General features: G+C 38.5%; 2 protein-coding genes across 11 annotated transcripts in view; both read left to right on the top strand.

Moving 5' to 3' along the window:
- The window catches only part of VAV2 (vav guanine nucleotide exchange factor 2), a 433076-nt gene extending 428238 nt beyond the window's left edge, over nucleotides 1–4838 (top strand). For all 8 annotated transcript variants that reach the window (XM_031949439.1, XM_031949436.1, XM_031949435.1 and 5 more), the window contains one exon: nucleotides 1955–4838. In XM_031949439.1, the coding sequence (XP_031805299.1) occupies nucleotides 1955–2002 (48 nt within the window). In that variant the 3' untranslated portion in view covers nucleotides 2003–4838. The remainder of the gene's footprint in view (nucleotides 1–1954) is intronic.
- A 4969-nt stretch (nucleotides 4839–9807) lies between these two features.
- Nucleotides 9808–26162, top strand: part of SARDH (sarcosine dehydrogenase) — a 139647-nt gene continuing 123292 nt past the window's right edge. The window contains exons 1-2 of one of the 3 annotated variants that reach the window (XM_031949431.1): nucleotides 9808–9919; nucleotides 18776–19144. In XM_031949431.1, the coding sequence (XP_031805291.1) occupies nucleotides 18829–19144 (316 nt within the window). In that variant the 5' untranslated portion in view covers nucleotides 9808–9919; nucleotides 18776–18828. Of the gene's footprint in view, nucleotides 9920–11717; nucleotides 11854–15596; nucleotides 15632–18775; nucleotides 19145–26162 lie in introns of those variants that run through there. The other 2 variants (XM_031949429.1, XM_031949430.1) reach the window with 2 other exon arrangements.

Below are 26162 nucleotides of genomic sequence, written 5' to 3'. Positions count from 1 at the left end.
GGAGATGAGTGGAAAAGAAAGGTGAGGGCAGGATAATGGATAGAATATTGACTTGAAGTCAAGACCTGAATTCAAGTCCAGGTTTAGAGACTTACAAGCTAAGGGCAAGTTTCTTAAATTCTCTTTGCCTCAGTTTCATTTTCTGTAAAATGCAGCTAATAATAGCACCAACCTCTCAGGGTTGTTTTGAAGATCAAATGAGATAGTTTTTGGAAAGTTCCTTAAAGTACTCTATAAAAATTTGCTATGATTGTGATCATACCTATCTCTTTACTTATACTACTTGTGCATTTCTTTATATTTTTCTTCTTTCTCTCTCTTTTTAAAAACAATCAGGGTTAAGTGATTTGCTCAGAGTCACAAAGTCAGTAAATATCTGAAGCTGAATTTGAACTCGGGTTCTCCTGACTCTAGGGCCAGCACTCTCTCCATTACATTGCCTAGCTGTCCCAAGTTTTTTATGCTTTTCATAGAGCTTGATGTAATCTCATTTAATCCCCAAAATTCTTTGATGCATCAGGTAGGATAAGCATTATCCCATTGTATAAATGAGGCTCAAGGAAGTCATAGAAGCCTAGGAGATAAAAGCAGGAGTGCTGGGTCTGCAGCTAAAGGATCTGATTTCAAATCCAGGGTCTGTTTCTTGGACCCTGGGCAACTCAATACATTCTCTGGAATTCCATTGGACTTGATGACCTCCAAGATCTTCTCTAGCTCTAAACCTAGGATGCCATAAGCCTGAGCACCTTGTCCTGTGTTGTCCAGCTAAATTAGTGGCAGAGCTAGGACCCAAAGTTCTGGACCTTGAGTTCCAATTCCCCTATCTGGTGAGCTACTGTCAGGTGCTTCCCTTGAGGGTTGGCTGAAGGAGCTGGGGCCCTGGAGAAGAGAAACCTTTGGGGTGCATTGGCAGTTGATATGAAGGAGAATCTTATCTTGGTGCCTTTAAAGAAAGCAGCCTCACATTATTAAATTATCTGTAATTGGATGGCCATACACAAAATGGCCCTAGCATCAGGATCCTTTGCCTGGCCTTTGAAGCATCCATAGAGTAAGGACTGTGAATATTTGTGGCTAAGGCACAGGATAAGCTTCTGGAACATGCTCTCACTTAGAACAGAGATAGCTCAAGAGTAACTACTAGTCTTCCAGCACTTGAAGATCTATACGAAGATTATGGGCATGATTAGCTAGCAGCAGACTTGGACTCCATGTAAGGAAAAATCCCTTAACAATTAGAGCTATCAACAAACAAAACAAAACAAAACAAAAAAACCCAGAATGGACTTCCTCATTTGGAAGTACCCAAATGTAGACTGAATTCCCTCATTAGGAATGTTGTATAGGGAATGTTATTCCTCTTGAGATATGGCTTATATCAGATGACTTCTGACATACCTTGCACTTGCTGAGCTTTGGGTTTTTTGTTGTTTGTTTATTTGGTTTTTGTTTTTTTTTCCCTGAGGCATTTGGGGTTAAATGACTTGCCCAGGGTCACACAGCCAGGACGTGTTAAGGGTCTGGGACCAGATTTGAACTCAGGTCCTCCTGACTTCAGCTCTATCTACTACACCAACTAGCTGACTCCTCCAGTTATTTTAATCTGTAAAATGGGGAGAGGTTGGACTAGCTGACCACTGAGGTTCTTTCTAGCCCCAATGTAGGTGACTTTTTTAATACCTCTGGTGTCAAGAAGTTCACTACTTTGCATTGTAGCCACTTCTGCTAGAAAATACTTCCTTTTAATGAGCTGAAATCTGAATCTCTAATTTCCACTACCCATTGAGCCTAGTTCCATCCTTTGGAGCTACATAGCATGAGTTTCCCTTTTCCATATGAGATCCTTTCTGAGATTTAAAGACTCCTGTGGAGAATAAAAAGTTATCAGTCTTTTGATAGTGTACCTTGGATTCTTTACTACTCTCTCATGCCATGGTGACAATATCTTTTGCAGATCGGCTGGTTCCCATCAACTTATGTGGAAGAAGAGGGTGTGCAGTGACGGTTGGATTTCAGGCTGAGCCCATGGATTCTCCCAGAAGAGTCTCTCTATAGTGGATGCAACCCTCTAGTTAATTCAGAAGGAAATGTCCTCCAAGCTTCCAGTATTAAACAGCCTGAAGGAGTGGGAAGGGTTGGGGGGAGGGGGACAAGATACTAAATGCAAACCATTTGCAAATCAGTCATCTGCCCTTGGTGACCCATCCCAGGGTACAGGACTTGTATATAAAATTTAACAGTGTATCTCAGATTACATTGCTACAGTATTACCCACCATCCCAGAGAGGTAAAACACAGAACCTTACTGAGCCCAGAGACGAGACTGTTGGAAGTTGATTATTGGCCATTATCAGGCTTGCTGTTCTGGAGGGTCACCTAGGATCAAGGAAGAAGACCCGCTGCTTTTTTGGTGATGGTGTTTGGGTCGAAGGGCATTGAGGGAAATTACCTGAAATGAGGACTGGCTGAAGATTCCCATCAGCTCCTCTCCTTAGCTTCTCCCTGGTGTCCTCATTTGCTGCTGGCTCTGACAACTAGTGCTTCAGGATGAAGGGCTCAGTGCATGTGTCTTTGGGGCCAATGCCTCCATCAAGATCATCAACCAAGTCCTGGGCTGCAGCTGCTGAGGGAAGGGGCTGGCCTAGGGGCCACTGTGCATAGAAGGAAGGCGACCAGTCCAAAGTGTTGTCTGTGTAATTTATCATTGGATCATAGATTTAAAACTGGAGAAACCTGAGAGACCATGTAGTCCCGATTTTCAAAATGGTCTGCCTTGGATTTCCTCTGGGCTAGGGAGGGTGGGAAAGGGAATGGAAAACTCAACTGTCACAGGAAGCCCCCTTTCCCTCCAGGAAATTGGGGAAATGACAGGAGCTTCAAGATGCTGAAACTTCTCTCAATGGTATTTTCATCAAATATTGTTTCCCCCTTCAAAAAACAAACAAACAAAAAAAAAAACAAAACCCAACACATTCCCTTCCCCTCCTGCCCTGTTCTGCTGAAGTACCTAGAATGTCTTTACATACTATTTCCTACAAACTGGCAAATAGAAACTGAGTCCCTAAATGGGATCAGGGAGAAAAGGGTGGTTTTCTTGTTAGGGACTATGCGTCTCATGGACGTCTTGGACATGGGATCCCCCATGTGGCCTTCTGGGGACCTCCTCAAAGATAGAAATCCTGGGTATTTTCAGTATAATTCAAAGTGATTTCTGAGTCTGCTCCATTTTTCATATCACAGCACTTGGCTGTCCCTTCTCATCTCAACAAAGTTCTTTTCTTCTGGAGCTTCTCTCAGTCTTCCAAATTGAGGTCTGTTTTTAGCTCATGTCAAGTAAGTGCTCTTGTAAGTGGCTACCCCCATCACAACTTTTAATGCTTCTTGTCTCCCTCCCGCTCCCATCTCTGTTCCTGAAGTCCTGGTCAATCATTTGCCCTAAAGTACACTAAAGTCAGATATTTAGAGCGGGAAAGGGACCTTAGAGATCAATTTAGTCCAGATCATCATTTTTAATTTAAGGAAATTGAGGCCTACAAGAATCAATTTGCCAAAAGTCACACAGATAATAAGGAGCAGAACTGGGATTAGAATCCAGGTTCTTTCCATGGTATCACAACTACAATGCTTAGGGACAGGGGCAGATCTGTCTGAGCAGGAAGCACCATGATCTTGCCTCTGTCCGTTTCTTCTTCTTGACCTTGTCTGAGATTGGGAAGGATTACTTTGCTAAATTGTTTTGTGTGTGTGCCAAACCTGCTGGCAGAAAATCATCCCACGGTGGTCCCAAGGTGTGACCCCTTAGTGACTGGGGAAGGAGGGAGGTTGAGGGGGGGAGGAAAAGGTGGTGAAGGGAAGTGATCTAAAAGCTAATATTCCTCCTAGGAGGAAAAAACCCAGAGAAGATAGGTGGGGTTTGGGAAGGAAACTACTTGGTTTTTAGCTCTTGCTGCTGTTTGGTGCTAACTGACTGGCAATTAGTCTGGTTGGTTCATTTCTCCACTAACTGTGACTATTTCTGGACCAATCACACATTCCTTATATTCAGGAGGTGAGGGGAAAAGGGAGATTATCAAGAAGATGATGGAAATCCAAGACCTGTGAATTGTGAGATATTTAGAAAAACATTTTTAAAAATGAATGTGTCAAGTAGGCTTCTAGCCCTCAAAATGAGCATCCCAGAGTCAAGACTTTCCTTTCCCCATTCCCTGAGCCTTTTGAGTGCACTTTGCCGGGATTGACAACTCCCAGTCAGGAATTTGGCTGAATGGAATTGGTCATTCCTGGGAGGGAAGGGCTTGGGGGAGAAGGGAAAAAGGTAAGAAAGGATCTTCTTTTGTGTTTACTGTTGTAAGAAACTCGTTCTGTTTTTGTTTGTTTTTAAAGAAAAAAGTTTGTAATTATTTCTCCAAATGCCATGATATATATCTGTGAATAAGGAAAAAAGTTTTTATGCTGGCAAGAAAATGTATATATATTTTAGTTGATCATGAAACAAGTCAAAGTTGTAAGTGAGGATGTTCAGAAATAGGAAATAATAATGTAAATGCCTTGGGATTTTTTGTTTCTTTGCATTGCACTAATCAGGGAGGGAGAATTAGGGGGCAAGGGGGAACTGTGGAATAGTTCATAGCTGGCAATTGGGAAGTCCTCTAGGGGTAGTTTATAATCCTGGGTTAGGAAAGTCGCTGTGACTGAGAAGCCCTTTGCATGCAGGTGGGGGATTTCTCAGTCATAGCACACCCCATTAACGCCTGCAACCAAACAGAAATGTAATTTTGCCAATAGATTTTTTTCAAATCATGATTTTTACTGCAAATAAACATACATTCTTTTCTGCAGAGTTGCTTTGTCTTGTTCCTTCAAATGAGTCAAGTATTGAACAATTACAGTTATCCCTTCCACATCCAGACTTTCCTCATCAGAGAATTTTGACCTTGTGAATGAGGCAAAAGAAATTAAATGGGAATTTTGGTGGAGTTTTGTGGAAGCTCAAGATAACACATAAAGGCCAGCAGATGACATAGAAAAAGTTTAGAAACTCAAAAATGCACAATATATAATGTGTAATATCAAGTTAAATTTTACAAAAAGGTATTATGAATGGCTCATAAGAAAAAGAAAACAATTCCAATTTCTTTGTACAAAAGGAGGAGAAAATTTTTTCACAAATTTCCCAGATCATGGTGGGGGCACAATGTCTTTTTTTTGTTTGTTTGTTTTTAACACACATTGCTTTATGAATCATGCCGGGAGAGAAAAATCAGACTAAAAGGGAAAAACCATGGGAGACATAAAAAAACCAAAAAGTGAACATACTATGTGTTTATTTCCATTGAGTTTCCTTAGTTCTTTTTCTGGATGCAGATGGCACTTTCTGTCCAAGGTCTATTGGGATTGCTTTGAAAGGGCACAGCATCTTTAACCCTGTCATGTGTGCCTAGTTTCTTGCCCACTCAAGGACCAGCCACCAATCCTGAATCTCTTCTGAACATTAGCATGCTCATAACACATTCATTCTGTGTAATCCACTGGATGTTATATATGCTGATGGAAAACCAAAACAAACTTTTATTCATCAAGGGAAGTAATCACTCTTTATTTAATACAAATAATCCAAATTTCAACCACTCCAGGAATAAACCTACAACCTGATTCCTAGGGCTTCCAAGTGAGGGTCTCATAGCATCAGTATATAAGACAAGGTTCCTCGATTCCCTGCCAGAAGCCATATGTCTCCTCTTTCCTTGAGGTCGTGGTCTGTTGAGCCTCCTTCATCATTCTGAATTGTATTGAGTCGAGTCAATGCTAAAGTCAAGTCTGTTCAAATGACCACCGACCACCCAGGATCAGGCTGTTGAATGCAGTTTCCAGTGGGTTTTGTTTTTTAAGTCTCTAGCTAAGGAATTAACAGATTACCCTTTAATTCTGATTGATAGTTCATCATGAAATTAACAAGTGTCCATCTTTCATAATTCAGAAAGCTTATGATGAAAGGAAACTACCAATGGAAAGTTGTTTCTAAGCATTCCTTATTAGTGGTGGTCTATCTTCATTAACAAGTGTTTATCAGATTATCCATATGGCTACAATTAAACAAAATGTGTTTATCACTAAATAGCAAAACAATTTATTTAGGTACGTAAATACATCAAAACAACAGGTGCTTATGAGTATTTGAGGACTCCAGTTGTAAAATAGTCAATTATGTCAAAGTCACAAAATAGAGTTGCTTATGCCAAATGTTATTCTCATTACAAATCATCATTGTGAGTACCAATGAAGAGTATTAATTCTGTTCTTGTTAGATTATAAATTCCATGAGGAGGGCTTTATCTTATCTAAAGTTGACATCTCCATATCCCTAATTTGGTACAATTAGCAAGACTGATATTCAAACTAAGACCCTTTAAATACACTACTCTTTTCTCTTTTATCACACTGATTAGTGATACAATAGAGCAGTGGGACTGGAGCCAGGAAGATTCATATTTATGAGTTCAAATCCAGCCTCAGGTACTAGCTGTCACTTAGCTCTGTCCAGTTTACTCATTTGTGAAATAAGCTAAAGAAGGAAAGGACAGACCATTCCAGTATCTTTGCCAAGAAAATCTCAAAAGGGATCAAAAAGTGGGACAAGACTGAAATGACTGAACCAGAATAACATTACTTTGTGATGTTCTATGGAAATCCATCCTGTCTCAAAGTAACTGCCTTCAAGTGTTAAGTAGGGTGGTCCAAAAATGGTCATTTCTCCATTGAGGTGGACAAATAAATGAATCCACCAGATTGATCCAGAAACTCTCCACCAAGTCCTTCTACAGGAAGCATGGAGATCTCTGGGAGCTGGTGGTCAACATGGCTTTCAGTGAAGGCAAATTTCAATGTTTTTTAATTCTTTGAAAACTAGCCATTAACATGTTGCCTATGGTAATTATGTTAAAGTATCAGTGATCCACTCCATTCCCTAATCAGACCAGTATTAGTTTTCCAGAAGAAAAAAAAATAGACCTGTTGCACACCTATAGCCAATAGAATGTGTCTCGTGTACTGTGTGTAAATACCCAGGCAAGAAATTTCAAAAGGGTAAAAGCTCAACATCCCAATTCTCTGAACTAGCTACTATTCTGTCTGTAGAATGATTAGAGTTCAGACTCTTATCCTTCTTTCAGCCCTAGAGCTTGGTTAGTAAAGCAATACTTAAACCAAAAAACCTGGGTTGGAATATAAGATCTTATACTTTCTGCCTGTTTTTTTTTATTCTTTATTTTATTCTTTTTAATTTTTAATAATAGCTTTTTATTTTCAAAATACATGCAAAGATAGTTTTCAACATACACCCTTGCAAAACTTTGTGTTCTAAATTTTTCTCCCTCCCTGTCTCTCCCCTCATTCATGCTATGAGAGGAGTAGAGATTGGGGGCAAGGTTCTAATACTTATGGTCATGATCTTGGAAAAAGTCATTTCATTTATTTGGATAAGCACCTTTTTTATTCTAGATCATCTACTAAGTGCTAGAGATACAAACACACACACACACACAATTTCTATTCAGTAGGCACTTTCATTCTAATGTACATTCTAATGAGAAGGTATGCTGGGACTCTCTTGTGCTCCCAACCAATTATTAAGTTTTTAGTGTGATCATTAACACATTTAAAATTGGGAAACTACACATCAGGACTTGATTTCTTGTTTTTTGTTTGTTTGTTGGTTGTTGTTGTTGTTGTTGTTTATTTTTTTGATTGTATAGACTGGGCTTAAGAAAGTGATGGGGAAAAATAATACAGATTAAGTTTAAAAGTTATAGGTACATTTTCCCCCCAGAGAGCTGGTTCCTAAATATTTACCATATAACTGTTACTGCAGTGGATCTAAGGTATTTTCTAAAGCCCCAAATATATTTTTCAGAACTTTAAAAGGTCATTTGAAGTCTTGTGTGCCTATTTTCCATTACATATTTACAAATTTGTTTGTGGAGGTAGACAGCCATATCTTTAAAAATAAAAATAAAATTATATCAATGCTATATCACTGACTTTCAGGTTCTTCTGGAAAAAATCCAACAGGCCCATTTCTCTTGTTTTTCTTTCCAAAAGTAAGGCTGACTCTCCCATGAATACTGATCTTTTTTTCCCAGTTCTTCTGTTCCCAGTAGGGATTATTTACTATGTTTTTATCTCTAACAGCCTAAAGCTTAGCACATAAAAGGTGCTTAATAAATACTTATTAATTGTAATGTCTAGAGAAATGAAATAACCTTTTTCCCCAAAGTCATACATAAGTTAACAGCATGGTCAGTACAAGAATCTCATACCTAGTTTGGATTTCTCTCTAGAGATAATACAATGTACAGATGAAGAAATTGAAATTCATAAAGAGGAAATGTCTTGTTCAAAGTCCCATAGCTGGTTACCAATGGATCTAGGATTCAAACCCAGGGTAGCTTCAAATTCCCAATCCAATGCTCTGTCCCTTACACCATTGCATTTGGGATACCATGTAGGATTGTGTTATTCTTGCAAAAACTCTACAAAGCTCTACAGATGCTTGGGGGGAAGTAAATATGCCTTCTAGGGATAGAAGAGTATGATTGCACATATATGTACTATTTTTCAAATATATATAAATGTTGCTATGATTAAATTATAATTTCATTTCAAAGTTTAATTGGATTTATAGGAACTCTTAGTTTTATAAACTAAAAGATTCCTAGGCTGTTAGATTAGGAAGAGATCTTAGAGATCTTAGAGATCATCCAACTTGTCCCTTTCGATTTCAAGATGAGAACTAAGAACCGGAAAAGATAAATGACTGGTCCCACAGCTGTTAAGTGACAGATCTGAGGATCCAAAGCCAGGTTCAAGGTCATTTCAGGTGCAGGCCATTCTCCCTCTGAGTCAAGGAGTTTGGGTCCTTTTCTCTCATAGTATACTTCTGGATAACCCTACTAAACCCCCACAGTAGCCCTGGCCTCTAATTGGCCCTAATGTACTTGCTTCTCTTGCCTTCTAGTTCTAACTTTGGTTATTTGGGGGAGCTGTGACTTAATCTAAGGAAATCTGCACAGCCTTTTGTGCACAGCTTTTCATCTTGTCATTGCTCTTTCCCCTTCTGGTGCCATTTCTCCATTATCACTTTTCAAGAGGAAGATGACTGAGTACCAGCTGGACATTCTGTCCATTTCATGAATTTCTGGGACCAAAAAGGGTGACCAAACCCATGGCGATGGCCATCCTTGCACTTAGAATAGTTCATTAATTAAACTTATAAACTGTTCTAGCTCAGCAGGGCTAACTAGAGCATACACCATTGAAACAGGGCTCTGGGATACCAGGGGAACCTTGTTTCCCAAAATGAGGCATTGGAAGAAGACATTAATGGAGGGAACCAATGGTATAGCCATAGCAATAACACTTCTACATAATGTTTGTATGGAATATAACAGGACTGAGAGGGGAAATCCCTGATTATCTAAACTGAGTCATTTTCCATGGGTCTCTAGGGCTCCTTTTTGCCTCTTATCCCATGTTATCCTCACAACCACCCTGTGAAATGGGCAGGTATGATCAAACCTACTTTATAGTTGAGTTGTCTGAACTTCAGCTAGGCTTACCCAGAGAAGTCCTTGTGGAGGCCACAGGGAAAAGCCCTGTGTTTTGACAATGTTAGTGCTGACGACTTGTTCACTGCAGGATCTCTTCTCTCCCCTGCCCTAGCCACTCCTCCCCTAGGAATCTGATCCAGTCAGGGCCCGAGAGGCCAACAACTCCCCCAGCTTGTAGAAACTTGGCAGGTGAGAGGTCAATTGGCAGAATTTCTGTACCTTCAGAATGGACCATCTATGAGCAAGAAAGAGAATGCTGAGGGAATCTTCAGAATCTTCATATTCAGTTGGAACAGGCCCCTAGATCTGTCCTGGTAAGACATTCTATGTGGCAGTATGTGTGTGGGTGAGGGGTGGGTGGGTGTCCACAGGGCTTGGAGCCAAGGGCGAATGTATCTGGTTTGTCAGTGCAAGTCCAAAGAGAGGGCAAAGAGCAGGAGAAATGGATGCTCTCCCAGACAGAACTGGGGATGATGAGAACAGAGCAAGGTTGCAAGAATTAGAAATATTACATTCCACCATTGATGCAGACTGATATGAAAACTTCAGAATCAAAGAGCCAATGACTCAGACTTCATCCTCCAACGGTCCAAAGTCCAAAGAAAGGATACAACAAAAAATTGATTATCTGTTTGGTTTGTGAAATAGTAGGGGTCTGGCCTCACAAAAGATTAAGCCTTGTTGCCACATCCCCTACACCCATAGAGATTAACCCCATAAAGGACCAAGCTGAATACAATTCTAATATCAGGCAGACAGGTTCTTGTCCAGCTAGACTCCTCGAGTCCAACTGCCTTTATTAAAGTAATAAACATTAAGTAGAAGCTATATGTAAGAGTCCATGTTAAGTTTCAAGAATACAAAGGGGGAGGGGACATAGGGTTGGAGCCAGAAAATGGATTTGAGTCTGGACTTTGCAATTTATTCTTATCACCCCCTGAACAAATCATTTTGGGCCTTATTTTTATTTTTCCATCTGCACCCAGATGGCCCAGTGAATAGTGTGTTAAACCCAGTCAAGCAGATCCATCTTCCTCAGGTCAAATCTGACACTAGCTGTGTGATTCTGAACAAGTCACTTAACTCTGTTTGCCTCAGTTTCTTCATCTGTCAAATGATCTAGGGAAGACTAAAATGGGTTCCTGAAAAGGACTGATATGACTCAATAAAAGTAAGTGTAATTTATTTTTAAGCCATCCCCCAATTACATTTTAACCAATTTTCATCTTCACTCAGAAACTTTGCTTATAATCTTTTTACTTCTTTCCAGTCCATGCCCTCTTTTTAGGTTCTCCCATTCAGGTGATGACCTTATGTACTACTGAGGAAAAATTTTGTTTTTTAAAGGTCCCTATACCCCATTCCTTCCCCTTATTCCAATTATATCAATACAAATTACCTTTTGGATAAGTGGGGACATGAGAACTCGAGAGTCTGGGATTGTATATAACTGATGTAGTCTCAAGGACTAAGGTTCTATATGCAGTAGAGAGTATTGTGGGACAAGAGGAAAGACAACTGAAAAATATTGTTTCCCCATAAATTTATATTTGTATTATGAGCTGAAAAAGTAGGGAAACATAGTTTCTTTGGGTAATAAGCTCCTTATCATGGAAGTGCTCAAACAGAGTCTGGATCCATTCATCATGTATACGATAGAGACAATTCCGGCCCTGGGAGAGAAATTATCCTAACCTCAGAAATTTCCTTCCAGCTCTGAGACTGAATGTAAATAAATAAGCACACCTTGAAGAAGTTAAAAACTCAAGAAAAGAAGGGAAAAGGGGTGGCTATCAATTTAATCTCCTCCAAGTGCCCAGAGGCACCTGGGGTGTTTCTGCCCTCCTCCCCAGTGTTTTCCCCACACTATCACAATCAGAATGAGGTATTTGAGGCAGTTAATAATGTGTCTACTCTACTCTAAATTCTTGCAATTGCTGCTGGGAGTGAGGGCCTATCTTTCCAGGGCTTCCTGTGAGAGTAAGCAAGCTAGGCCTCAGGCCTTCACCCACACTCCAGGAAATCGTGTAGCTAGCCAGCAGGGCAGCCTTTTGTTGCTCTCAAAGTGAGCTAGCTCCCTGGCATCAGAACCAGCCTGGGAGCAGAGCCAGGTCTCATGGGAGAGGCAGCAGCAGCAGCAGCAGCAATGGCAGCAGCAGCAACACAGCCAGCAGGAAGCATGGAGTGAGAGGAAGCAGGCTCTCTGACACGTAACTCTCTGCTTTGGGATTGGGAACCCTGTCCTCAGGTGGGTGGCCAGCAGGAGAATCTTTGAAAAACATTGATTGTTGCAGGGGTGGGGGTGGAGGGGAGGGGACAAGGGAGACATCGGTCTGGGCTGGGGAGGCAGAAAACCACATGGCTGAGGACAGAAAGTACTCAGGCTATAGGGCTCTGCTCCTCCCCTTCCCACTATGTCTATAGGGACAGGGACACCATCCAGGGTCTGCCAAAGGTGAGGGGCACTGCTTGGGGAAGAAGGGATACAGTGTTTATATGCCATGAGCCAAACCGCTCCCCCTAGCTCTGAAGTTTTTAGCAAATCTATGTCTAATCCTAGTCTGAGGAAGGAATTTAAGTCCCCTGTTTCTTCCCTCTTTCCCAGGTTTCCCTCCTTCAGTATTGTCAAGGGGTTAAGATTTAACACTCCAGGAAGGAGGGGAAAAAACCTTTAGGTTCTGACTTAACAAAGTCCAGGCAAAAGAAGCTAGGTATGTGTGTGTGAGAGAAAAAGCTGAGTTAATGATGAAACAAGCTGTCTCAGAGTAAGTAATCTCCAAGGCTTGCAGAGAGCTTTTAGGGCCAAACCTCTATTGTCACAGAGAAGGCCATTGACTTGGCCCTAGGATTTGTGACAGCCTTGTTGGGAGTGGGGTAGCTCAAGGCAGACCAAGTAGTGGGGAAGCATATGTCCAGTTCTCATGTAAGCTGCTACAGGCAAAGGTATTGCTAAGCTACCAGTGCTCTAAAGAGCTCCTGGTGTGAAAATCCTGGTGTTTGAAATTCCACTTTCCATTAAATTAAATTTTTCCATTAAATTCCTTTAAATGTTGAAGGCTTCTCAGGGATTGAGTCCCACAACAAGATGAAGAGATGTCTGGGAGGCAGCCTAGATCCAAGCTAGAAGAGACCTCAGAATTCCTCTGGTCCACCACTACCCTTTTTTTTTTTTTTTTTTTTTTTAACAAATGGAGAAACTGAAGCCAGGGAGATCAAGGGATAGAATAGGAACCCAAGTCTTTGAATGCCAGAACCAGTAATCTTCCCACTCTGTCATGCTGCCTTGAGTTCGCTTAGAAGTCTTAGCTGCCTCCTTGGCAAGAATTGATCTATAGGAACCGATGAGCCAGGCTTTAGAGCAGGCGACATAGACAGATGGTGACCTAATTCTGCATCATGGGTGGAGACTCTTCAGTGGGCAAGAAACATTTTTGCTGTCCCCATCACTATCATCACAATACTGAAAACTGAGATATAAAAAGTAGAGAAGGGTTTCGACAAGTGAACTAAATTCTTTATTCCAGCCTTCCTCTCCCTATCCAAATGTATTTTTCCCTTAGTAGAACTTAGAGGGTACAATTTTGTAATCAATAAACTTACAGAATTCAGTCAGGAATCATAGCATTTAAAGATACAAGGATTTTCAGAAAGTTCAACCCCTTCCCTCTCATTTTCCAAGTAAAGAAACAAAAGCATGAAATTTGGCCAGGATTTGAACCTAGGTCCTCATCTCTCCAAATTTCATAATCTTTTCTACTGCATTCTGCCTGCATTCCAATTGCTTTGTATTAGATAGGGAGAATGAATAAAAGCAATCAGTTGCTTTTCTCAGGAAGGCCATAATTTCATAAAGAAGTTGATTTACTCTGTTGGAAAGTAAAGCTACAATCTCTAACCATACTGTTACAAGGTAACATGATTAAGTGTCCTAGGAGAGTTACAGAAAGAAAGCACCCTGGGAAACTACAGGTAAAGATGTAGCATTTTGTAGCCACTTTCCTATTTCCCAAACCTCTCTAAAAATTATAAGTGGATTGCAGAGAATCAGCTTGGTCTATTTTGCCCTTCAGAGCTAAATTGAGGGAATCTGACAAATATTACAGACAAATTTTTCAATTTTTCAATTTTCTCATTTGCATTTTATGGGCCTATAATGAATTTGAATTATTTTTCCTACTCTTTCCCCTACCTTATTTTTTTCCTACTTCAGCAGTGAATCACAATAGAGCACTGGGCTTGGAATCAGGAAGAATTAACTTCTTGAGGTCAAATCCAGATTCACCTGGATTATTATTAGCTGCATGACCCTTGGCAAGTCACTTAACCCTATTTGCCTCAGTTTCCTCATCTATAAAATGAGCTAGAAAAGGAAATGGCAAACCAGTACAGTATCTTTGCCAAGAAAACTCCAAATGAGTTTATGAAGTCAGATGTGGCTGAAATAACCAAAAAATAAGGACTAAAATACGTAACAGAAGGGATAGAAGTCCTAATATACTTTAAAAATGCTTTAGTATTCTTTAATAAAACCGGGTAAAGGAATGGAAAAAAGAGAAGGAAAATAAAAATATTTTGATTTCCTTGGGCTAGAAGCATCTCAAGTAACACAAACACACTGTCCTGGGACACCTTATAAAGACAAAAAGTAGTTCCCTCTTTTCTTCTGGGAGAACTTTCTCATCCTCAGGAAACAAGTGAATACTCTGGATCTATTTCCTCCTTCTCTCTTTTTAATAGGAAGAAAAAGGAGAGAAAATTCAGCTTTCAGAATAAAAAGTGTTAACATTATATATTTCCTTTCTTCCCTTCCTTCTCTTCTACCATCTCCTGTCTTTTGGATTTAGAAAAGGCTGCACCTGTCATCTTTTTATCCTGGTTCCATATTCTTTTTTATCTGGCTTTGTTGACCAGAAGTCAAGTTGCCTAGGATTCAAATCCAGGCTTCTACTTTCTCTCTTTTGAAAAAAATTATATTAGTAGTATGTTATTTTTTAAATTACATGTAAAGATGGTTTTCAATTTTCATTTTTGTAAGATTTTTAGGTTCCAAATTTTGTTTTCTCCCTCCTTCCTTGACTTTCCCTCTCCTGATGCTAGCTATCAATCTGATGTAGGTTACATGTGTAAATTTATTTTTTAACATATTTCCATATGAATTATGGTGGAAAAGAAAAATCAGGAAAAAGGGGAAAATACAAGAAATGAAAAAACAAAACAAAATGTAATGTTCTCTTTGGTTTGGTTTCCTTGGGGTCTCTAGGAGCAGCCTTCATGTCAGTTCAATAATCACCACATGAGTAGCCAGGAATTAAAGTCCAAATCCTTTAATATCTCTTTCAAAGTCTTGTCTCCTTTCCTGGGGCCCAGTTAGAGGCCTCTCTTAGAGGCCTATCTCTCTCCTTGGTTCCGAGAGCTTGAGCTCCTTCCACCAGTCCTTTCTTTGCCTTCTCTCCAAATGTCAATCTTAATTAAGGCTCCTAGCTTATATGCTCCACACTGAGTATACACCAATCATTATATCACTAGGAAACCATTATTTGTTGTAAGATTAAATCGATCATACTGAACCATGCTAAACCAGATAACCATTGTCTCTATCAGTTCCACTTAGTACCTTGTAAGCATTCTTTGTTTCAAGTTCAGAGTTCTGGCCCATAACAACAAAAGAAAAAATGGTGAAAATAGTATGTTCTTCGATCTACATTCAGTCTATATTCTTTCTCTGGAAGTGGATGACATTTTCCATCCAAGGTGTATTAGAATTGTCTTGAATCACTGAATTGCTGAGAAGAGCTAAGTATATCATAATTGATCATCACACAATCTTTTTTTCTTTCTTTTTTTTTTTTTTTTTTAGTGTTTTTTAGTTTTTTAATGCTGTGTTTAAAAAAAGATTTGAACTCAGGACCTCCTGATTTGAGGGTTGGTGCTCTATCCACTTTGCCATCTAGCAAGTTCATCACATAATCTTGCTGTGGTGAACAATGTTTTCCTGGTTCTGCTTACTTCATCCAGCATCAGTTCATGTAAGTCTTTCCAAACTTTTCTGAAATCATCCTGTTCATCATTTCTTTATTTTTAATTAAAGCATTTTATTTTCAAAACATATGCATAGATAATTTTTCAACGTTAACCCTTGCAAAACCTTATGTTCCAATTTTCTTTCCCTACGTCCTCCCCTAGATGACAAGTAATCTAGTATATGTTAAACATGGTAGAAATATGTTAAATCCAACATATGTATATATGTTTATACAATTATCTTGCTGCACAAGAAAAATCAAATCAAACAGGAAAAAAATGAGAAAGAAAATAAAATGCAAGCAAACAATAACAACAACAACAACAACAACAAAAAGAATGAAAATGCTATGTTGTGAACCACACTTAGTTCCCATAGTCCTCTCTCTGGGTTTAGATGGCTCTCTTTATCACAAGACCATTGGAACTGGTCTGAATCATCTCATTGTTGAAGAGAGCCATGTCCATCAGAATTGATCATCATCTAATTTTTTTGCTATGTATAATGATCTCCTGGTTCTGCTTATTTCACTTAGCATCAGTTCATGTAAATCTCTCTAGGCCTCTCTGAAATCATCCTGCTGATCATTTCTTACAGAACAATAATATTCTATAACAGTCATATGTCATAACTTGCTCAGCCATTCTCCATGATGGGCATCCACTCAATTTCTGGGTTCTTGCCACTACAAAAAGGGCTGCCACAAACATTATTGCACATGTGGGTCCTTTTCCCTCCTTTAAGATCTCTTCGGGATAAGCCCAGTAGAAACACTGTTGGGTCAAAGGGTATGCACAGTTTGATAACTCTTTGGGCATAGTTCCAAATTGCTCTCCAGAATGGTTGGATCTATTCACAATTCCACCAACAATATATTAATAATGTCCCAGTTTTCCCACATCCCCTCCAATATTCATCATTATCCTTTGCCGTCATCTTAGCCACTTTTAGAGGTGTGTAGTGGTATCTCAGAGTTGTCTTAATTTGCATTTCTCTGATCAATAGTAATTTAGCTGCTTGTCCTTTCTTATAGAATAGCAATATTCCATCACATTCATAAACTACAATTTATTCAGCCATTTCCCACTAACACTTGCTAATTTACCTATGTGACCATGGGTATGTCACAAGATCATAGATTAAGAGTTGAGAGAGAGGACCTTATTGATGATCCAGTTCAATCCCCTCATTTTATAGAACAGGAATCTTCAAGAAATGAAAGGTCATGGTCACAAAACTAGTAAGAATTAGAGGCAAGATCTTCCTCTCTGGAACACTAAGTCACACAGCCTTTCAAATTACTCTCCCTTTTTTGTGTAAATGTGTAAAATGAGGGATTTAGACTTATTGAAGAAAAGACATGTTAATACTGTATGCTGCACTTTAGGTGCAGGTCTTCCAGAAATATTTTTATTGCTATTTTTCTACTTACACTATTTATTCTAAATCCAAGCAAATATATTTTAGAGGAAAAAATGTCCAAACTGATAGTCCTCCCTTACCCCAAAATCAAACCTTCTCTCCAACCTCTCTTACAAGACAAATTGTGATACCTTTAATAGGAATCTTGAATAAGGAAAATGTCAAAAAATGATAAAATGATTTTGTATTAACTTTCTACTCTTTTTTTTTTTTTAACAGCAAGTGTTGATTTGTATTCAGTCTCCTTAGTTCTTTTCCTAGATCCAGATGGCATTTTCTGTCCAAGGTCTATTGGGATTGCTTTGAAACTTTCTAGTCTTTCTAAGACTAATAACTACTAATCTTTTAGAAAGACTCTGGAAAACTATCCTTCTAAAAGGACTCCTTTCTCTCTGACCACTACCCTTAAATGTTTTCCTTACCCCCAGCTGCTCCCAAGATACCTGATGTACTTCAAAGAACCTTCTCCCTTTGATTAATATTCCTTCTGGAAAGAAAAAAAGAAGAGCCAGAATTCTTGTTGAATGACAGCCCTCAGCTAAATGTCCAGTCCCTTTAGGGAGTGGGGAAAATAACAATCTTATCTCAATTAGAGATTCTCTTTGTTCAAAATTGTTTGCCACTCTTCATTCCTACCCTTGGGACCTTTGCCTTTTTTTCTCGCCATTCCACAAACTCTCCTAAAGGGAAAAGTCTAGAAAGAATTTTAGGTTAAAGAAATTTTAATTATTTTTAGTTGAACTAAAAAGGAGGTTTTTAAACATGCTTTTAGAGATTAGAGGAGTTGCCTTCTAGCTCTAGGTCCTATGATCTGATGACCCCCATGGGTTTGGATCAGGGTGTGCTGGAGGACAAACCAGCTCTGCAACTATTAAATTTTTCATGATTGTATTTACCCTTTAGAAATCATAAAACATTACAAATTGGGGCTTGATTTATTCCTTTGTTAATTGTCCTGATTTAAGAAAGTGATGGTTGTTGCTATTGTCATTTTAATTAGGTTCAACTCTTCATAATTCATTTTTGGGTTTTCTTGGCAAAGATACTATAGTGGTTTGTCATTTCCTTCTCCACCTCATTTTACAAATGAGGAAACAGAAGCAAACAGAGTTAAGTTACTTGCCCGAGGTCACACAGCTAGTAAAGTGTCTGAGACTAGATTTGAACTCTGGAAGATGAGTCTTCTTGATTCCAGGCTCTACACTCTATCCACTAGATATCTACCTAGCTAACAAGAAAGTGATGGAGAAAATGTTAATAATGCACATAAGCTTAAAATATGTGGTGGGTATGTGTTTGTTTTCCTTTCATAAGAGTCGATCAGTTGTTAAATATTTACCAGCACTGCACTGGTTTGAACAGTCAGGAAGGCTCCAGGAGGGCAAGGTGGAACTGAAATTCCTCCCAGTTGGGAGGAAGGAGGGCATCCCAGGTAGATCTTGTATTTCTCTTGTTTGTATGTAAGTGTGTGTCTTCCTTAAGTTAGTTCCCCCTTCTCCAATTTCTTTATATTCCCAGTGTTTAGCATAGTGCCTGATATATGGTAAGTTCTCAATAAATGTTTGTTGATCACTTGATTATGGGAAAAAGCCAAAAAATTTTAAATAAAAGTCCTATTAAGATCTGATCTAATTTTTCCTTAGTCTGAAGCATGGTAGTAGTTAACCAGTCCTTGTTCCTATATATACAGTGAGTCTGAGTCTCTCTTTCTGCCTCTGTCTACCAGGTTTGAAGAGGATTCCTACTCCCTTCAATTAGATTTTAGATTTTCAGTTTCCCATGGCTTCTCTGAGGCAAGCACTGAGGGCAGCAGCTTTCCACCCTCTCCCATGGAGACCTCAACTCCGGCCCCTGAGTACTCCCAAAGGTCCTACAACTGAAAAGAATGTGCCTTACCAGCGGACTTTGAAGGAGGAAAAGGATTCTGTGGGCTCAGGACCCACTCGGCCTCTGCCCAACTCAGCTGATGTGGTGGTCGTGGGAGGGGGCAGCCTGGGCTGTCAGACGCTGTACCATCTGGCCAAGCTGGGCCTGACCAACATAGTGCTGTTGGAAAGAGATAAGCTCACTTCAGGAACCACCTGGCACACTGCAGGTAAGTATAATTTGGGGTTTAGCAAAGAAATGCTGGGCACAGGGAGAATTTTCTCCCCGAGGGATATCTTAGTGCTGATTAGAATACAAAATATTCTAGCTAGTGTGACCAGGACCATATTGTAATATCTTGCATATCAAATTTTAGGGACAGCATTCACAAGCTAAAGAGTTGCCAGGTTATGTAAGGCCTGGATTCATGTTATGCAGGGATCAGTAGAAGGAACTGGGGATATTTGTCCTGGAGAAGGTTTGAGGATTGCAGATGAGTGACTGGTTGAGGCTTACACAGGTTCTCAGATGTAATCTGGTCAAACCTCCTACTTTTTTCTATAGCATCCTTGAAAGGAGAGGTGGAGAAAAGAGAAAGGGAAGGAAAAAATATGGGATAGATGTGGGATGTGGGATATTTATCTAGTATCTGCTTGGATAGACTTACCCTACTTAAAATTTTTTGAACTTCAATTTCTCTTTTTGTAAGATGAGAATACTTTTCCTTTTCTAATTTAATCTAATGACACAACTGATATGAATATTTTTTTTGAGGAAGGGGGTGACTTCATTGATCATAAGATCATGGATATAAATTTGAGAGGGAAGATCTTTAAAGTTCTTTACACTTTCTATATTTTCTTACAGGCTTCATATTTTACAATAAAATATATGCTTCTTATTTTCATTTGCAGTTGAGTCTTCAGTTACTTCTGACTCTTTGTGACCCTATTTGGGGTTTTCTTGGCAGAGATAATGAAGTGCTTTGTCATTTCTTTCTCCAGCTCATTTTACAGATGAGAAACTGAGGCAAATAGGGTTATATAGCTTGCCTAGGGGCACACAGCTAGTAAATGTGAGGCTGGATTTGAATTGTGGAAGACAAGTCTTCCTGACTCCAGGCCTTGCACACCATCCATGGTGCCATCCAGCTGCCATCATTTTCATAGCACAATAAATATTCTGTTATATGATTACGTCATAATTTAGTCAGCCATTCTCCATTTTCTGGATATATAGTTTTTAGTCTGTTGATATAAATAAAGTGGTTATATATATCTTTGGATAGATAAGTTTTTTTTTCCTTTTTATGACACTTTGGGAATGCCCTAGGTATGGAAATGAAGGGTTGTTTGACATATATGACTAAGATCTAAATAAGGCTAGATTACTTCAGCAGTAGGAAATTTCAGGGATCATTATCCTAGCTCAATATTAAGAAGAACTTTCTAAGTGCTATCCAAAATAGAAAGTGAGCTCCTAAAATACCCCATCCTGGATTTACATGTAACCCTTTTACTCACCCCTTCCTCAAAAAAATTCACATCAGTTGTGTCATTAGAGTAAATTAGAGAAGGAAAGTCATTCTTATTTTACAGGAAGAAAAATTGAGGTCCAAAAAAAGTTAAATAGGGAAGTCTATCCAAGTCTATCCAAGCAGATACTAGATAAGTATCCCACATCTATCCCATATTTTTTCCTTCCCTTTCTCTTTTCCATACCTCTCCTTTCAAGGATGCTATAGAAAGAAGTAGGAGGTTGGACCAGATTACTTCTGAGAACCTGTGTAAGCCTCAGTCAGCCAACATTTACTGATGAATTTATGCCGATGTCTATTTTGTTGAATCTTTTTTGTAACATTTTTCTGATGTACCCTTTCTTTCAGTTCCATAGTCTCTAGTCTATACAATTTCAACATCTTTCTAGCTTTCCTCCCTAGTTATAGTACTCCTAAATCCATAGTTTGATAGATTAATCTTCCTAATCCTATTATTCCATCTTGAAAATCCTCACTAATCATGGGTGCTCCTCTAAGCTCTGACCTCTCCTTTTTTTTCTCTCCTCTTCTTTCCTCTTCTCTTCTCTCTTCTTCCTATTATTACTATATGTTTTATTTAATCATGTTACATAAAGCATTATATTATATTAATGATATGTCATATCATATTATTCCTTACTATTTCTCTTGGTGATTTTATCAGTTCCCATGTATTCAATTTTCATTTCTAGGCTAATCATTCTCAGATCCACTTGTCTAGACCTAACTTCTTAGATGGTCTCCAATCTCCCTTCTCCAGATGCCTATTGGCTGTCCCATAGACAAATTAAACTCAAGCGCATCCAAAACTAAACTCATTAGCCTTTCCTCCCAAACCCTCCCTTTTCTAGACTTCCCTATTCTTATCAAGGGCATCACCATCCTTTCAGTCACCCAAGGCTTGACATTTAGAAGTCATCAACTGCTCACTTTCTCTCACACCTCCTCCCCAGCCAAGTTCCCAAGTCTTGTCAATTCTACTTTGGGAGCATTTTACCTATGCACCCTCTTCTCACTTCTGATGTGGCCTACATGCTGGTACAGACCCTCTCTACTTCATGCCTGGACTACTATAATAACATGCAGGTTGGTTTCCTTGCCTCAAAAGCTTTCTCCCCACTTCAATCCAACTTCTACTTACCTGCCAAAGTGATTTTCTTTAAAATGCATGTCTGGTCATGTCACATCACTTCCCTCCAAATCAATTAAGTCTAGTGGCTCCCTATTACTTCCAGAATCAAATGTGAAATCCTCTGGCTTTTAAAGCCCTTCACAACTTGGTCCTTTTCTACCTTTCCACAGAGTGGACAGTGGAAAAAGTCCCAGTCTAGGAGTCAGGAAAGCCAGAGTTAAAATCTGATCTTAGATACTTAGTAGATTTGTGATTCTGAGCACATCATTTAATCTCTGCCTCAATTTCCTAATTTGTAAAATAGGAATAACAATATCACCTACCCCCCATAGTTATTGTGAGGATCAAATGAGATAATAATTGTGACATGCTGAACATACTGACTGGAACATATTAATGTTTGCTTTATTATTACTTCTTACTTTCCCCACATAATCTGTTATCCAGTTATCCTGGCCTTCCTGGTCCTTGCACATAATCTTGACAATATTTTCATCAGCTATCTCCCTGCCTATAAATCTTTCCTTTTTCATCTCTGCTCACTGGTTTCCCTGGCTTCCTTCAAACCTCCATTAAAAGAAGCTTTTCCTAATCCCCTTTAACTAGTGCCTTCTCTCTGTTGACTCTCTCCAATTTATTTTCTGTATATATCTTATTTGTACATAATTGTTTTCATATTGTTTTGCCCAATATGTTGAAAACAAGTTTGTCTTTTGCCTTTCTTTGTATCCCTAGGGCTTAGCACAGTGTCTGGCACATAGTAATCACTTACCCAATGATCGTTGACTGCTCAGGTCCATATATCTGTCTCCTTGTGTTTCTTTGAAATCCTCATATTCATCAAATCTCATAGTACAATAATATTCCAATAAGTTCATGTGGCATATTTTGTTTAGGTATTTTCTGATTAGTGGATACTTACTTTTGTTTCTTTTTTTTTTTTTTTTTTTTTTGCAATCATAAACTGTGCTGCTAAGACTATTTTGGTATACATAGAATCTTTCTATCTTTAACCTCCTTGGGGCATATGCCTAGCAGTAGGATCTCTGAATCAAAAGATAAGGAAATTCTAGTTGCATTTTTCACATAATTCTAAATTATTTCCCAGAATGGTTATTTCAATTCATAACCCTACCAACATTATATTGGCATATTTATTTTTCCACTTCCCTTCCAACATTCACTACCACTATCTTTTGTCACTTGTACCAATTTTCTGGGTATGCTAATTTTCTTTTATTTATTTATTTATTATAATAACTTTTTATTGACAGAACCCATGCCAGGGTAATTTTTTTTTTACAACATTATCCCTTGCACTCACTTCTGTTCCGATTTTTCCCTCCCACTCTCCATCCCCTCCCCTAGATGGCAAGAAGTCCTATACATGTTAAATATGTCGCAGTGTATCCTAGATACAATATATGTGTGCATAACCAAACAGTTTTCTTGTTGCACAGGGAGAATTGGATTCAGAAGGTAAAAATAACCCGGGAAGAAAAACAAAAATGCAAGCAGTTTGCATTCATTTCCTAGTGTTTTTTTTTCCTTTGGGTGTAGCTGCTTCTGTCCATCATTGATCAATTGAAATTGAATTAGGTCTCTTTGTCAAAGAAATCCACTTCCATCAGAATACATCTTCATACAGTATCGTTGTTGACGTATATAATGATCTCTTGGTTCTGCTCATTTCACTTAGCATCAGTTCATGTAAGTCTCTCCAAGCCTCTCTGTATTCATCCTGCTGATCATTTCTTACAGAACAATAATATTCCATAACATTCATATACCATGGGTATGCTAATTTTCATGGTCATTTTAATGTGCATTTTTTTTTGTGGTGGATTATAGTAGTAATTCATTTAGTTGTTAATAGTTTGTAATACTGCTGAGGACTTTGTTCATATACTTTAACTACTTGTCTATTGAGGAATGCTCAAGCATTATATATTTGTGTTAATTTTCTAAATATCATGGATGTCAAACTTTAATCAGAAATATTTTGCAAAGATTTTTTACTTAAACAACTATTTCAACCCCCCCCTTTTTGTCTCCTACTGATTTTGTTCATGCAAAAGCTTTTTAACTTCAAGTAATTTTATTTATCTTTTTTAATTTTATGAAGTCTTCTGGGTTTTTTGTTTGCTTTTTTTGGGGGGTGGGGATTGGTTAAGAAGTTGAAGTAGAACAATTAATAAATTATTGCAATGGTCCAAGTGAGAGTAATGAGGGCCTGAAAAAGAGTTGTAGTTGTGTCAGTGACATAAAGAGAACATATAAAAATGATGTTATGAAGGTAGAAATGACAAAGTTTTGCAACAGACTGGACATGTGTGATTAGTGAGAGGGGTCAAGAACAGCCCTGAGATTTTGAATATAGATAACTGAGAGGATGGTAGTAATAGGCAAGGGAATAGGAATAGGAAAATAGAATAGGAAATTAATAGACAAAAGGGAAAGATAATGAATTCAGTTTGGGATATATTAAGTTTGAGGTGCTTATGGGAGAAATCAGTTTGTGATAACTAAAAGGCAGTTGGTGATGTCTGAAGGGATAGGGAGTTTAGAATTAATTGAGCAGGTCTAGGGGTCATCTGCAGAGAGATGATAACTGAACCCAGGGGAACTGATGAGATCATCAAGTGAAAGAGAAGAAAAGAGAAGAAAGTCCAAGACAGAGCTTTAAAGTACACCCAGTTAATGTATATCTACATGGATGAATTAGACAAAAACCAGGAGAGATTAGGGTCAAGATAAAGTGGAGAAAAGAGAGTATCCAGGAGGAAAAAGTGATCCACAGTATCAAATGCTGCAGAGATCAAAAAGGATGAGGTCTGAGACAAATCCATGAGGTTTGGCAGTTAAGAGATCATTTTGGTAACATTGAAGAGGGTAGTTTCAGCTGAATGATAAGATAGGAAATACCAGAAGCTTAGAAAAAATTGACAAAAGAAGTAGAAGCTCTGACACAGACAAATTTCAAAGAGTTTGGCCATGGAAAGGAGGTAAAATAAGATGATATCAGGATGGGATTGAGTGAGAGACTTTTTTCCCCCTTAAAAATGTGTGAGACTTGAGAATGTGGAGTAAACAAAAGAAAGAACTAATAGATAGGGAGAGATTGGAAAAGATAGAGAAAGAAGAGGAGGAGGACAGGAGGAGGAGAAGAGGAAGAGAAGAAAAAGATAAAGAGGAGGAGAAGGAAGAGGAGGAAGAGTAAGGTAGTGGGAATGACTTGAAAGAAAAATTAGTAGGAAATGGAATCAAAGTTATATGTGAAGAGGTTTACTTTGACATAAAGAAGGGCTAGCTTCCTCTTTATGTAAGAATGAAGAAGATAGTAGGGTATTTCAGATGCTTTCACTGAATAAAGTGAGAAGAGAAGGAGAGGAGAGTAGAAAGGGTACCCTTTAGCAAATATTTTCAAGTTTTTCATTGAAATAAAAGGACAGTTCCTCATCTGAGAGTAAAGAAAGAGCAAATGTTGTGGGAGGCTTAAGGAGAGAAAATAAATGTATCTATATCTTTTGTTTGGAGGATAACAGAGACCCACCTACCTTAGGGCCACATCAAGTGTAAAGCAACAAACTGAAGACAAGACCTTTTGTATCTTTTGCCCCAGAGGGCCTTTTCTAGGAAAAGTCTTCTCTTTCCCTACTCTATCTTGACTAGTGTCCACTACAAGTTATTTAATCACAACTTGGCCCTCACAGCAGCAATACAAATATTATCTTTCTTCCTAATTGATTCCTTTATCTGATCACATCTTTTATTTCATACCTTATAAACCTTCTTCATCCTTATCTTGACTTCCATTCCCTCTATCCCTCAGTTCTTTTTGAAGCCATCATTCTTGTACTGTTTCGCACTCTCCTCCCTTTCCTATTTGAGTTGAGTTTTGGTGTTTTGATGAAATTTGGTGAAACAACTCTACAGTATCCTCTAAACCCAAATCCTATGCCCCTTGATCCTGTAGATGTAATGACATATCCAACTTTGGATTACTCCCACAATCTGCCTCTTTCATTGTTATTCATAAGCTGCTAAACAAAGTTGGAAGAAGTCAGGAAACTATGCTAACTGGGTTAACTACTCTAAATTTAATGTCTTTATTTGTTAATACCAATATTAGAGTACTGGTTAAATTATTTAGTGTTTTCTCAACTATAGGATTTATCTAATCTGCCTTTCCTCTGTTTCTCTCTCTTTTTTTTAAATCAATTGCTTTTTTTCTGGTTATACATGCAGATTACTTTGTAAAAAAACACATTTCTTTATAAATCATGTTGGGAGAGAAAAATCAGAACTAAAAGGAAAAACCATGAGAGGGAAAAAAACAGAAAAAAAAAAAAGGCAAATACAGCAAGTATCTATTTACAGTCGGTCTCCATAGTTCTTTTTCTGAATGCAGATTGTATTTTCTACCTAAAGTTTGTTGGGATTGTCTTAAATCACTGGACCACTGAGAAGAACAAAGTCTTTCATAATTAATCAGCCTACAATCTTGCAGTTACTGTGTACAATGTATTCCTGGTTCTGTTTGTTTCACTCAGCATCAGTTCATTGAATCTTTCCAGG

The sequence above is a fragment of the Sarcophilus harrisii genome, chromosome 2 (genome assembly GCF_902635505.1).
Source record: "Sarcophilus harrisii chromosome 2, mSarHar1.11, whole genome shotgun sequence".
Taxonomy (NCBI): Eukaryota; Metazoa; Chordata; class Mammalia; order Dasyuromorphia; family Dasyuridae; genus Sarcophilus; species Sarcophilus harrisii.
This window is presented reverse-complemented; position numbering and strand designations above follow the sequence as displayed.